General features: G+C 40.9%; 2 protein-coding genes across 2 annotated transcripts in view; one reads left to right on the top strand and one right to left on the bottom strand.

The window, feature by feature from the left end:
* The window catches only part of LOC126190821 (N-terminal Xaa-Pro-Lys N-methyltransferase 1), an 88,748-nt gene extending 86,456 nt beyond the window's left edge, over positions 1 to 2,292 (bottom strand). The window contains exon 1 of the mRNA XM_049931390.1: positions 2,140 to 2,292. Coding sequence (XP_049787347.1) covers positions 2,140 to 2,141 — 2 coding nt within the window. The 5' untranslated portion in view covers positions 2,142 to 2,292. The remainder of the gene's footprint in view (positions 1 to 2,139) is intronic.
* A 104-nt stretch (positions 2,293 to 2,396) lies between these two features.
* LOC126190818 (golgin subfamily A member 2-like) overlaps positions 2,397 to 13,538 on the top strand; it is a 112,278-nt gene continuing 101,136 nt past the window's right edge. The window contains exons 1-2 of the mRNA XM_049931385.1: positions 2,397 to 2,678; positions 2,833 to 2,991. Coding sequence (XP_049787342.1) covers positions 2,631 to 2,678; positions 2,833 to 2,991 — 207 coding nt within the window. The 5' untranslated portion in view covers positions 2,397 to 2,630. The remainder of the gene's footprint in view (positions 2,679 to 2,832; positions 2,992 to 13,538) is intronic.

Below are 13,538 nucleotides of genomic sequence, written 5' to 3'. Positions count from 1 at the left end.
GCGGATTGTTGTGATTGCTGGGCACAGTGCACCCACAAGCTGTTTCCACATGGACATGTGAGCAACCATTTCTGTAGTGAACCTCCAAAAGTATGCTCATCTTGGTTCCCCAGAACTGACGCCACCCTCCTGTATGTTGGTAGGAAATGGTGACAGGTCCATTCCACTTTGGGGTCAATTCACAAACACATCACCTACAAAAAGGTCACAAGACTGATAACTTTGTTTGTTGTCAATAATCACTCAGCTGGAAACACTCTTGGCCTGAATGCCTTCTCGTTGCTTGAATTCTGCGTTAATGACAAGGTTCAGTTCACCTCTACTACTTTTCCCTTCCAGGATCTTAGCGACCTTCTTGATGCATTTGCATTTGTATTGAAACCTGGCCTCAAGTGTGCCACAGATTTCCAGGCTCATATTTATTTGGATCCAGAGCTTCTGCCAGAGGCAGCCCATTCCAGTCCCTTCATGCATGGCAGTTAAGTGGGAAATTAACTGCCTTCACAAGGCTAGGGTGGCTGAACCTGTTAAAACTAGCGCTTTGGCCACAACCATGGCTGAATATAAAGCAATCACACTAGTAGTTTTTGAACATAGGCTGATAACAAATCAGACGAAGGTTTATGATTTTAAGAAATTATGACCCTATAAGTAACTACTACATAACACTGGAAAAGGAGTGGTATATTTCATAGTTACATTACGTATAATCTCAGGATTTATCACATGTTACAAAATACTCTGTGGAATTTAGTTCCAAACTGGGTAGAAATTTCATACACGGGGCAGCAATGCTGTGTAGCCCACTAGACATATACTGATCACAGTGCGAGGATTTGAAAGCATTCTTTGAGAAATTTATGTTTATTGTTTTTGAACTTGCAAATATAGGCCTATATCAGACACACAGTCAGGATAAGTTAGGTTCAAATCCCAGGGCCTAAACACAAACAACCATCCAGGTTGTTTGCATGGTTTTTAATGGCTTAACATACATATAGCAATGGCCTTCTGTAAAGGAATAAGAGCCTATCCAGATTTAGGTTTTCCATCGTTTCTAATAGCTTAAGGCAAATACCAGGATGATCATCTGAAAATGACACATGGCTGATTTCTCTCCCCATCCTTACGTAATCCGAGCTTGTGCTCTCACTGTCAATGGGAGATAAAACCTTCATTTCCTTCCTTACCATAACATTTCCAAAAACTAACATTTGTCAAACATTGACAACGTTACTGGTAACAAAAGTTTTCCAAACTGTACTGAGAATTGTTCAAATGGAAACAATGATATTTCTGCATCTACGCCAATGTGAAATGCACAGCAGATGATACTTTCCATTTTACCAGTCATTAGGGCATTCCTCCCATTCAATTCATATGTGAAGCGTTGGAAGCATGATTGTTTAAAAGCTTCTGTGCATCCTGTCTTCCTGATTCCTTTAGGATCCATCACTTACAGTTAGTTCTAGTAACTTTCTAAGTAGGCTTTCGTGGGATGGTTTGCATCTACCTACAAATATCTGCTAGTTCAAATGTTTCAGCACCTTCATGACACTCTCGCACAATTCAAACAAACCTATGACCATTTGTTCTGCACTTCTCTGTGACATCCAACATCTCCTATTCAGTACAGGTTCCACACCCTCAAGCAATATTTCATATCCCCACAAATTGTTACATTCAGTTATTTCTATGAATTAACCGATTTCAAGTGTCACTCTTCGATATATTAGTCCTCGAGTTACGCTAAATATCAGTCTGTGTCCACAACGAAGATCTCTCAGAGGGGTCCAATATCAAACTCTTGCCTTTGTGTATCTAGCGCACATACATCTTTTTGTTTATGGGATCTTCCATCTTGTGAAACACAACAAGAATTGTAATCTATTACTTATTTTAAACTTGTTTACTATTCGACACGATCTTATTCCAACCAGGTTGACTACTGGTTTCAAGTACATATGGAGCTATTCCCATTACTACATAAGGAGTAGAAGCGTAAAGTACTTAAACAATATACATCATGCGGCGTCAAACAATATTAGATTTGTAAATGGTAAACAAAGGAGATTATATTTTCGGCCGATTAATTAGCATTTGCGGCAAGCAAATAAGTATGATATTACTATTACTCACATTTTCTTCTTCTTTGTAATTAGCACTAACTACATCGAGAATACGCAAAAGAAATTATATGAGTGTTATAGATCTATATTTAATTAAATTAAACAATTATCACAACACATTGCTTTCCGTAGCGTAACTGTACACAAGTCACAGATGTATAGCCTAAACACAAACAATTCATCTATCATGTCTTTGGCTTATAAACAAGTGACTTTCACTTTGGTCTCTTGACATTAATAACAATGCTACGTGGAAGCTACAGTTCGCGATTTCTGCCCACGTCACGAGGAAAAACAGACGAAAGAAAGAATTTCGTACTACAGGTTAAATTATTCTACGTTGGAAATTGTGATGAGCAGCTAAAAGTAGTTGACGATACATTTTATGTAGCTGCAGATATAAAGATGTAGTGTTTCAGTGTCAGCTGGACGAAGATAATCATATCTTCTGGTGATAGTTTGGTTGGACAGCTTTGAAATTGGAAACATCAAACATTGAGGATGTCAGATAGGAGTAAGGCGGAGAAATTAGCGCTAGCGCGGAGGAAGGTAATGTGTTCAAACAATCTGACGTTTGTTCAGGGGTAATTTCGATCGTCATATCTTTTTTTAGTGCAACAGTAGTTATTTGCCGTTTCCCAGTAGTTGTGACACGTCAGTTGTGTTCCTTGCCGATTAATTAATATATATTTCCGTTCGACAGCTGAAGGAATACCAGAGAAAAGAAAAAGACACAACACTGAGCGGTACAAGATCCGCTCCGAGAAGAGAAACAACGAAACATTTTTCTAATGATGCTGCGAAGAAAACCACGAAAGAGAGTTTTGTATTCGATTCCGGGCCGTCTCCGGTCCAGCAAGAGGTTCGTAACCACGGTGTAAAGCATGAGCATTTTTTTTCCACTGACTTCACGCTTGCACTTACTTGGTGCGAAGTGTTAATGAATAGGAATACGGATCGGTCTGCTACCGTTTCTAAAACTTTTAATGGCCTTCAATGCCATAGTAAGAAAAGTGGATTTGGTTTCTAGTTTACCCTCCAAAATGATGTTACTAAAAATCGTTTATTGTAATTTAGTTACCTGTTGCTGAATACAAATTTTGCATGTGTTGACACATCGCACTTTTACACATAAGCCATTAAATGTGGATTTTCTCACCTACCCTTCATTTCAGATCATGAAGGTGCTTGTGTGTGAGCTTTTCTTTTAGTCACTGTGTATGGTTTTGCAATTGTATTAGCCTACATCTGCGTTCATACTCTGCAAATCAGTGTGAAGTTTGTGGCAGGGGTTGCTTCCCATTGTACCATGTTACTAGGGTTTCTTTTAGTACAGAAACTTTATTGTGTGCAGACCTTTTACTGTTATTCAGAACAAATGTTTAGCACTCTTCAACATACATTTTCAATCGCCACATACTAAAGTTGAAGACTGCTAATGGCAATAGCACCATTACAAATCCACATTGAAGGCTATTCTCCTGAAACTCCTTCCACTCACTGTGACAGTAACATTATAGAAGACTTAGAATATGTTATTGGTTTGTGATCTATCTCTGCACCCAATCTGCAAGCTACTGTGAAGTGCATGGTTGAAGGGAGACCTATTTCCCAGTGTATAAGTTATTAGAGCTTCTTCCCACTCCATTCAAATATGGCGTGCAGTAAGAATGACTGCATAATCTTCTCTGTGTACACGGTAATTAATCCAAACCTGCTCTCATGATCCCAAGAGGACCAATATGTAGAATTTTTCAATTCATTCACAGAATCAGCAATTAAAGCCAGTTCTTGAAATTTGTAGGTGTCTGTCTTCAAGGTTCTGCCAGTTCAGTTTCCTCACCATCTCTGTGACACTCTCCTACTTCTACATCTAGGCTCTGTGAACCACTATGAAGTGCATTGCAGAGAGTATGTCTCACTGTACCAGTTATTACCTGGGGCATTTTCCTGTCCCATTAACATATAGAGTACAGGAAGAATTATTGTTAAATGCCTATGTGTGCTGTAATTAATTATGTCCTCGCAATCCCTAGGAGAGTGATATGATTTATAGCTAGTTCTTGAAAATCTGGTAGCAGACTTTGGAAAAGTTTCTATGTACATTAAAGAGTCTACCTGTTCAGTTCTTTCAACATCTGTTACATGTCAAGTCTCACAGGCTAAACAACCCTGTGACCATTCTGCTGCCATCCTGTGTAAATATTCAATATCCCTAGCTAATCCTCATTGGAAGTATCGCACACACTTCAACAATATTCACGATTGGTTACACAAGTGATTTGTTCAAGCAATCTCCTTTGTAGATGGATTGTATTTTCCTAATAATCTACAAATAAATCGAAGTCGCCACCTGCTTTACCAATTACCAATGATTGAGCATATGTGATCATTCCATTTAACACGTCCCTACTAAGTGTTCAACCTAGGTATTTGTTTACCCATTCCAATGGTGACTCATTGATATTATGTTCATAGGATAGTATGTTTATTTCAGTCTGTAAAGTACCCAGTTTTACGTTTCTGAGCATTTAAAGCAAGTGTCAAATCTTGAAATATTGTCATGGTCTGACTGAGTATTTGTGCAGCTTCATTCAGACTACATAGTAGGTAAATATGCCATTTGCAAAAAGTTTGAGGGTACTACTAATATTGTGTGTAAGGTCATTAACATACAACATGAACAGCAATGGGCCTAACACACTTCCCTGTGGATACACTTGACATGGAAGCGTCAGATTCCAACCGTCTGCTTTGACCCATGACATCACAAATATGGCGGAAATGACCATCCACGACATTTCCAATATGACGCCTATGACGTCATTACGTAAACATGACAACAAACATGAAAATACACTCCTGGAAATGGAAAAAAGAACACATTGACACCAGTGTGTCAGACCCACCATACTTGCTCCGGACACTGCGAGAGGGCTGTACAAGCAATGATCACACGCACGGCACAGCGGACACACTAGGAACCGCGGTGTTGGCCGTCGAATGGCGCTAGCTGCGCAGCATTTGTGCACCGCCGCCGTCAGTGTCAGCCAGTTTGCCGTGGCATACGGAGCTCCATCGCAGTCTTTAACACTGGTAGCATGCCGCGACAGTGTGGACGTGAACCGTATGTGCAGTTGACGGACTTTGAGCGAGGGCGTATAGTGGGCGTGCGGGAGGCCGGGTGGACGTACCGCCGAATTGCTCAACACGTGGGACGTGAGGTCTCCACAGTACATCGATGTTGTCGCCAGTGGTCGGCGGAAGGTGCACGTGCCCGTCGACCTGGGACCGGACCGCAGCGACGCACGGTTGCACGCCAAGACCGTAGGATCCTACGCAGTGCCGTAGGGCACGCACCGCCACTTCCCAGCAAATTAGGGACACTGTTGCTCCTGGGGTATAGGCGAGGACCATTCGCAACCGTCTCCATGAAGCTGGGCTACGGTCCCGCACCCCGTTAGGCCGTCTTCCGCTCACGCCCCAACATCGTGCAGCCCGCCTCCAGTGGTGTCGCGACAGGCGTGAATGGAGGGACGAATGGAGACGTGTCGTCTTCAGCGATGAGAGTCGCTTCTGCCTTGGTGCCAATGATGGTCGTATGCGTGTTTGGCGCCGTGCAGGTGAGCGCCACAATCAGGACTGCATACGACCGAGGCACACAGGGCCAACACCCGGCATCATGGTGTGGGGAGCGATCTCCTACACTGGCCGTACACCACTGGTGATCGTTGAGGGGACACTGAATAGTGCACGGTACATCCAAACCGTCATCGAACCCATCGTTCTACCATTCCTAGACCGGCAAGGGAACTTGCTGTTCCAACAGGACAATGCACGTCCGCATGTATCCCGTGCCACCCAACGTGCTCTAGAAGGTGTAAGTCAACTACCCTGGCCAGCAAGATCTCCGGATCTGTCCCCCATTGAGCATGTTTGGGACTGGATGAAGCGTCGTCTCACGCGGTCTGCACGTCCAGCACGAACGCTGGTCCAACTGAGGCGCCAGGTGGAAATGGCATGGCAAGCCGTTCCACAGGACTACATCCAGCATCTCTACGATCGTCTCCATGGGAGAATAGCAGCCTGTATTGCTGCGAAAGGTGGATATACACTGTACTAGTGCCGACATTGTGCATGCTCTGTTGCCTGTGTCTATGTGCCTGTGGTTCTGTCAGTGTGATCATGTGATGTATCTGACCCCAGGAATGTGTCAATAAAGTTTCCCCTTCCTGGGACAATGAATTCACGGTGTTCTTATTTCAATTTCCAGGAGTGTACATCGAAAAACCAACACACACATCTTCCACAAAAAACCTAATCAAACTAACGGGACAAGCGTGGGAAATTGGGGTTTTTGGGTGGGGACAAACTAAATATAAACACATGCCACTACATCAAACGACAAAAAACACTAAAATAAAAAGACTCCACAACCTTCCCAAATTCCACTACACACAAAATCCGCTGGAATCGATCACTTGTCTTGACCTATATAGGTCAACAGAAACAACCGATACCACACTATAAATCTCAAAAATTTGCCCACAACCGCAATTAATCTTACCGAAAAAAAACACCTAGAAAATCAAAATTGGAATCAAAACACTTCCCTTGACCTATATAGGTCAACAGCAGCTACCAATACCACGCTCTAGATCTCAAAAGTTTCACCACCACCACACTTAATCTTACCACAAAAAAAGAAAAATCCTAGAAAATCAAAATTGCAATCGAACACTTCCCTTGACCTGTTATCCTTATGAATCTCCACATATAGCCGTCCCTGCTCAGAGATGCCAGAACACACCACCAGAGAGCACCAACGACGACACCCACAAACACGCCACTCTCGCAACTAAACTCCGTCATGACGTCACACACCACAACAGCCTTACGTCATGGGTCAAAGCAGACGGACGCTTCCATTGACCCCTTGATGTTACTTCATCTGTTGATGACTCTCCATTCAAAATAATGTACTCTGTCCTCCCTACTAATAAATCCTCAGTGTAGTCACAAAATTCATCTAATACCCCATATGATTGTACTTTTAATAATAAACATAGGTGTGGTACTGAGCCAGTCACTTTTGGGAAATCAAGAAGGATTGAAACTTCCAGGACACGGAAGGAGCCTGTAAATATGTACCCTGTAGAACAGTTCATAGTGGGAGGGAACCTTCATGGTATAGAGTCATTGTAAAGAAACTTCTAAATAAACAGAGATTACTGTAGCCTATAATAAGTGTAGAACAAAGGGTAGTGCTGTAAATAGAGAGATGCTGAATGAAATGCGTTTGGTTGTCAAGAGAACAATGTGTGATGTCTTCAATGACTACCGTAGCAGAATATTGTCAAATGATACTTCACAAAACCCAAAGAAATTATAGTTGTATGTAAAGGCTATTAGTGTCACCAACAGTTGTGTCCAATTCCCAGTGAATGAGACAGAAACTGAAATTGAGGGTAGCAAAGCTAAAACTGAAAGCTTAACTCTATTTTCAAATATTCATTTACAGTGGACCATCCAGGTGAATTGCCCAATTTAATCCTCATACCACTGAAAAGGTGAATGAAATAAGTATTAATAGCTTCATGCAAAATTGTGATACCACTACTGCTAGGTTGCAGAGGTAATGGGAAAACAAGACAGTCGACACGAAGTGTCCCGAGCCAAGCCAGTATATTCAAACACTGAGTCTCGAAGAATATTCTTGGTCATAATTGAGCAATCGTTGCCCATTTCCAGCTAGTGAACTCTTATTGGTTGGCAATGTGTTAAGTGACGCAATAACCAGCGCAGCCACTACACCACATGAACACATGTAAAATGAGCTCATCTACTGGATTTGTGGAGAGTGGGGGTGACCCCTCAGTGACTAGAGTGCAGGTAGGTGTAAAAGCATTTTGTGAAGTGCTGAAAATATACTTTCCATGCAGATGATGTGCTATGACAGATGTCACATGGAAATAGAACAAGGGTTTTGTGATAGCACACTTTAAAGACTTTCATGTTCCAATCTGACATGATATAGTTACAACAACTATATACTCTATTTGTGTATATTCTTTTCACCACACACACCCAATGCACTGTAGATCATAAAGATTGGGAGCAGTGGCAGAGGGCATGAAACAAAACTGTAGCACCTGAGCTTTCTTTCAAATTTACATTTTACACAGTGTACAGAAATTCACTGAGCCAATTTCTAGTAAGCTTGTAATATCAGTTTGAGAAGTAAACTCATTTTTTTACGTGTCTATTTCTCTCATCAAGCCTAAAATAACACTTTAATGGCGGTGAGCACATGAAAGTGCGGCTCATAAGAAAAGCATTAAATAGTAACAGCTACGGTGACAAAGTACGTGATTAAGCAGATGTCTGCATTTATGCTTATGATGTTTTTGGTTTAATTCAATATGTTTATCAATTTTTTGCTTTTTTTTTTTTTGGGGGGGGGGGGGGGGGTGAACACAATAGATGATCTTTCAAAAACTGTTGATTTGAATGTGTAATTTATGGTCGTACCATGTCAGAAAACAGCTCAATTACCTTGTACCCAGATAAAAATTTCAATTTTTTGATGATTTTTTATTTACTGTTACACATCTTCAACTTTTTAAGAACTGATGAAATCCATTGCCACAAATTATTGTATAAACGTTGTGATGTACATTTAATTTCCTTCACTTAGATAGATTTTATACAAAGTATTGGAGAGGATTGCGATTTTTAATCGTATATGGCAATTGCTTGTTTTTGCTCATACACTAATGGCCATTGAAATTTCTACACCATGAAGATGACATGCTACAGACGCGATATTTAACCGACAGGAAGAAGATGCTGTGATATGCAAATGATTAGCTTTTCAGAGCCTTCACACAAGGTTGGCGCCGGTGGCGACACCTACAACATGCTGACATGAGGAAAGTTTCCAACCAATCTCTCATACACAAACAGCAGTTGACTGTCGTTGCCTGGTGAAACGTTGTTGTGATGTCTCGTGTAAGGAGGAGAAATACGTACCATCATGTTTCAGACTTTGATAAAGGTCGGATTGTAGCCTAGCGCAATTGCGGTTTATCGTATTGCAACATTGCTGCTCACATTGGTCGAGATCCAATGACTGTTAGCAGAATATGGAATCAGTGGGTTCAGGAGGGTAATACAGAACACTGTGCTGGATCCCAATGGCCTTGTATCACTAGCAGTCGAGATGACAGGCACCTTATCCGCATGGCTGTAATGGATCTGCAGCCACGTCTCGATCCCTGAGTAAACAGATGGGGATGTTTGCAAGACAACAACCATCTGCGCGAACAGTTCGATGACGTTTGCAGCAGCATGGACTATCAGCTCGGAGACCGTGGCTGCAGTTACCCTTGACACTGCATCACAGACAGGAGCGCCTGCAATGGTGTACTCAACGACGAACCTGGTGTTCACGAATGGGAAAACGTCATTTTTTCGGATGAATCCAGGTTCTGTTTACAGCATCATAATGATTGCATCCGTGTTTGGCAACATTGCGGTGAATGCACATTGGAAGCGTGCATTCGTCATCGCCATACTGGCGTATCACCCGGCGTGATGGTATGGGGTGCCATTGGGTACACGTCTCGGTCACCTCTCGTTCGCATTGACAGCACTTTGAACAGTGGACGTTACATTTCAGATGTGTTACGACCCGCGGCTCTACCCTTCATTCGATCCCTGCAAAATCCTACATTTCAGCAGGATAATGCACAACCGCATGTTGCAGATCCTGTACGGGCCTTTCTGGATACAGAAAATGTTCGACTGCTGCCCTGGCCAGCACATTCTCCAGATCTCTCACCAATTGAAAACGTCTGGTCAATGGTGGCCGATCAACTGGCTTGTCACAATACGCCAATCACTATTCTTGATGAACTGTGGTATCGTGTTGAAGCTGCATGGGCAGCTGTACCTGTGCACGCCATCCAAGCTCTGTTTGACCCAATGCCCAGGTGTATCAAGGCCGTTATTACAGCCAGAGGTGGTTGTTCTGGGTAGTGATTTCTCAGGATCTATGCACCCAAATTGCGTGAAAATGTAATCAGATGTCAGTTTTAGTATATTTGTCCAATGAATACCCATTTATCATCTGCATTTCTTCTGAGTGTAGCAATTTTAATGGCCAGTAGTGTATTTTGAGGTTTTAACATTTTCCTTGATTGAGTATTTTGCGTTTTCTAAGTTTGGACTGTGCAAAAAGATAAAGTAGGGGTTTCACTGTAAGTCTGCCTGGGTGCAATTTTGATATACAGTTTGAAGAACATGTTAACCTCGCCTACCCCAAATTGGCTGTTTCAGTTCATCTAAAGGAAATGGATCACTCTATTTTCAACATTGAAAAGAATTTGTTTATTATATTTAACAAAACAAAATGAAATGTTTCAAATGTTTTGGAAGAAATACATATCATGATGGCAAGAAAGTGAGCTCCAGGTTCAACTTTGAATAATCAGATTGACTTGAGACACTACAATGTCTTATTGATTTTTGATTGAATGAATTCTCGCTGGTAGTTACTAGGATGGTTTTCACATTAATTGAGTAATTGAGCAACTGTATAATACTCAAATACTACTCCTTTGGTAATTTTATAATACTATGGTACTGATATAAAGCAGATTATCTTTTATCTTTCATTTTATGTATGCAATAAACTATGGATTTCTTAAAGTTATGTAATGCAGCTCCCAGCATTTGGTTGTTTTCCCAGTTATGATTTCCTCCTTGTGGCTGTTTGTGTGTTCATTTTGTCTTCCTCTTTGGCACCGTAGACCTTCCGCCTTCCACCGTATTGCTTGCCTCCATGAGTTGCTTACACAACATTGACCTGTTAGCCATACGGCAGAAGTATGCATTTAACACAGGATTTTAAGTATTACTTCAATTGGTTTTACACAGTTGGTGTCTACCAAATCCTGGAATATATCCTACGGGATGCTATCCCGTAATCTATTTTTCAGATTTCTTCTATTCTTGATGTTTCGGTTCCATGCTATAATATTATCATTTTTCCTAGATCTTAGTTAATTTTAGGCATTTTATTACCATTCACATTAGTGTCCATTCATTATCTGTTTTTTCCAACTTTTTTCTTGACCCAGTTTATTTGACAGTCATGCTTTATACATTTCAACAAGTATCTTTTGGGTGTACTCAATTTTATAAGGACAGCCTACCAATGTAGTTTTTCTCTTGACGTACATAATTCCCCGAATGCTGGGATTCCATGATTGTCCATTTATGAAAATATAACCATTGTGAGTATTTGTCATTGTTTTTTGTTGAATGCAATAGTATTTGTGGTTCTGTATTGCTATGAAATGTATTCGCAATTGCAAATGTGGGCAACCATCAGTTGTATAATGGAATGATGACTATGAAAATTTGTGCCAGGCAGGGACTCAGACCCGGATTTTCCACTTACTGCAAGCAGTCGCTTTACCAATAGGCTGTTCAAACATGACTGTCATGCATATCCAAACTACCGTATGTTACCTGCCACTTTCCTACAACCTGTACTCGTACATCCGTCATGTATATTCCCATATGGGTGAGACTTTTAGTTGAAAGTTGCTAGCCTGCTGTGTGTGGATAAACACGATATTGCATGCATGTATGTTCAAAGGAACATTGGATCATAATTCATAATAACACAGACACTGCAGTGTTGTACTCTGGATATCTATCATTTCAGAAAATTTTCTGTGATTTGTGGGTCATTCCATGTGATGGAATGGGACATGTGGATGGTTTTGTTCATTCTCTATTGTTACAAAAATAACATGTAAAACAAATTATAAATGTTTATTTTATTCTTAACAGATAAATCAAGAAAAAGGTAAAATACCTTGTTAACTGAAGTAAAAATATGAATTAATTCTCCTGTGACAGAGAGGGACTCATACAAAATGAAAGTTTTATCTAAGTTAAAACATCTGTGAAGTTCTGTGAAACTATACAGGTGTGCTGTCTCATGATTTCAGTAATCAATAGCCACGTATCAAGTATTAATATAAGCATAGGCCTGTTGTTGTGGTCTTCAGTCCTGAGACTGGTTTGATGCAGCTCTCCATGCTACTCTATCCTGTGCAAGCTTCATCATCTCCCAGTACCTACTGCAACCTACATCCTTCTGAATCTGTTTAGTGTATTTATCTCTTAGTCTCCCTCTACGATTTTTACCCTCCACGCTGCCCTCCAATACTAAATTGGTGATCCCTTGATGCCTCAGAACATGTCCTACCAACCGAACCCTTCTTCTAGTCAATACTAAATTGGTGATCCCTTGATGCCTCAGAACATGTCCTACCAACCGAACCCTTCTTCTAGTCAAGTTGTGCCACAAACTCCTCTTCTCCTCAATCCTGTTCAATACCTCCTCATTAGTTATATGATCTACCCAACTAATCTTCAGCATTCTTCTGTAGCACCACATTTCGAAAGCTTCTATTCTCTTCTTGTCCAAACTAGTTATCGCCCATGTTTCATTTCCATACATGGCTACACTCCATACAAATACTTTCAGAAACGACTTCCTGACACTTAAATCTATACTCAATGTTAACAAATTCCTCTTCTTCAGAAACGCTTTCCTTGCCATTGCCAGTCTACATCTGATATCCTCTCTACTTCAACCGTCATCAGTTATTTTGCTCCCCAAACAGCAAAACTCCTTGACTACTTTAAGTATCTCATTTCCTAATCTAATTCCCTCGACATCACCCGACTTAATTCGACTACATTCCATTATCCTCGTTTTGCTTTTGTTGATGTTCGTCTTATACCCTCCTTTCATGACACTGTCCATTCCGTTCAACTGCTCTTCCAAGTCCTTTGCTGTCTCTGACAGAATTACAATGTCATTGGCGAACCTCAAAGTTTTTATTTTTTCTCCATGGATTTTAATACCTACTCCGAATTTTTCTTTTCTTTCCTTTACTGCTTGCTCAATATACAGATTGAATAACATCGGGGATAGGCTACAACCCTGTCTCACTCCCTTCCCAACCACTGCTTCCCTTTCATGCCCCTCGACTCTTACATCTGCCATCTGGTTTCTGTACAAATTGTAAATAGCCTTTCGCTCCATGTGTTTTACCCCTGATGCCTTCAGAATTTGAAAGAGAGTATTCCAATAGGCCTATGGAGAACTATATGGAAATCATTAATTTTTAGTTATCATTTTTTACTTATTTGACGGAAAGGGACAGGTGCTAAATGAAAACTTCTGAAGCTTCATCTTCCATAAAATAATTACTTTACTAGTGTCACAGTATCAACAGTCTTCATCAGAACTCATATTATGATATGTAAGTGATTCTACACCAGGAAATGAAAATCTCTGGTGATTATGAATACCAGGAACCA

The sequence above is a fragment of the Schistocerca cancellata genome, chromosome 6, assembly GCF_023864275.1.
Source record: "Schistocerca cancellata isolate TAMUIC-IGC-003103 chromosome 6, iqSchCanc2.1, whole genome shotgun sequence".
NCBI classification, from domain to species: Eukaryota; Metazoa; Arthropoda; class Insecta; order Orthoptera; family Acrididae; genus Schistocerca; species Schistocerca cancellata.
Note: the sequence above shows the minus strand (reverse complement) of the source record. Positions and strands in the feature narration are given on the sequence as shown.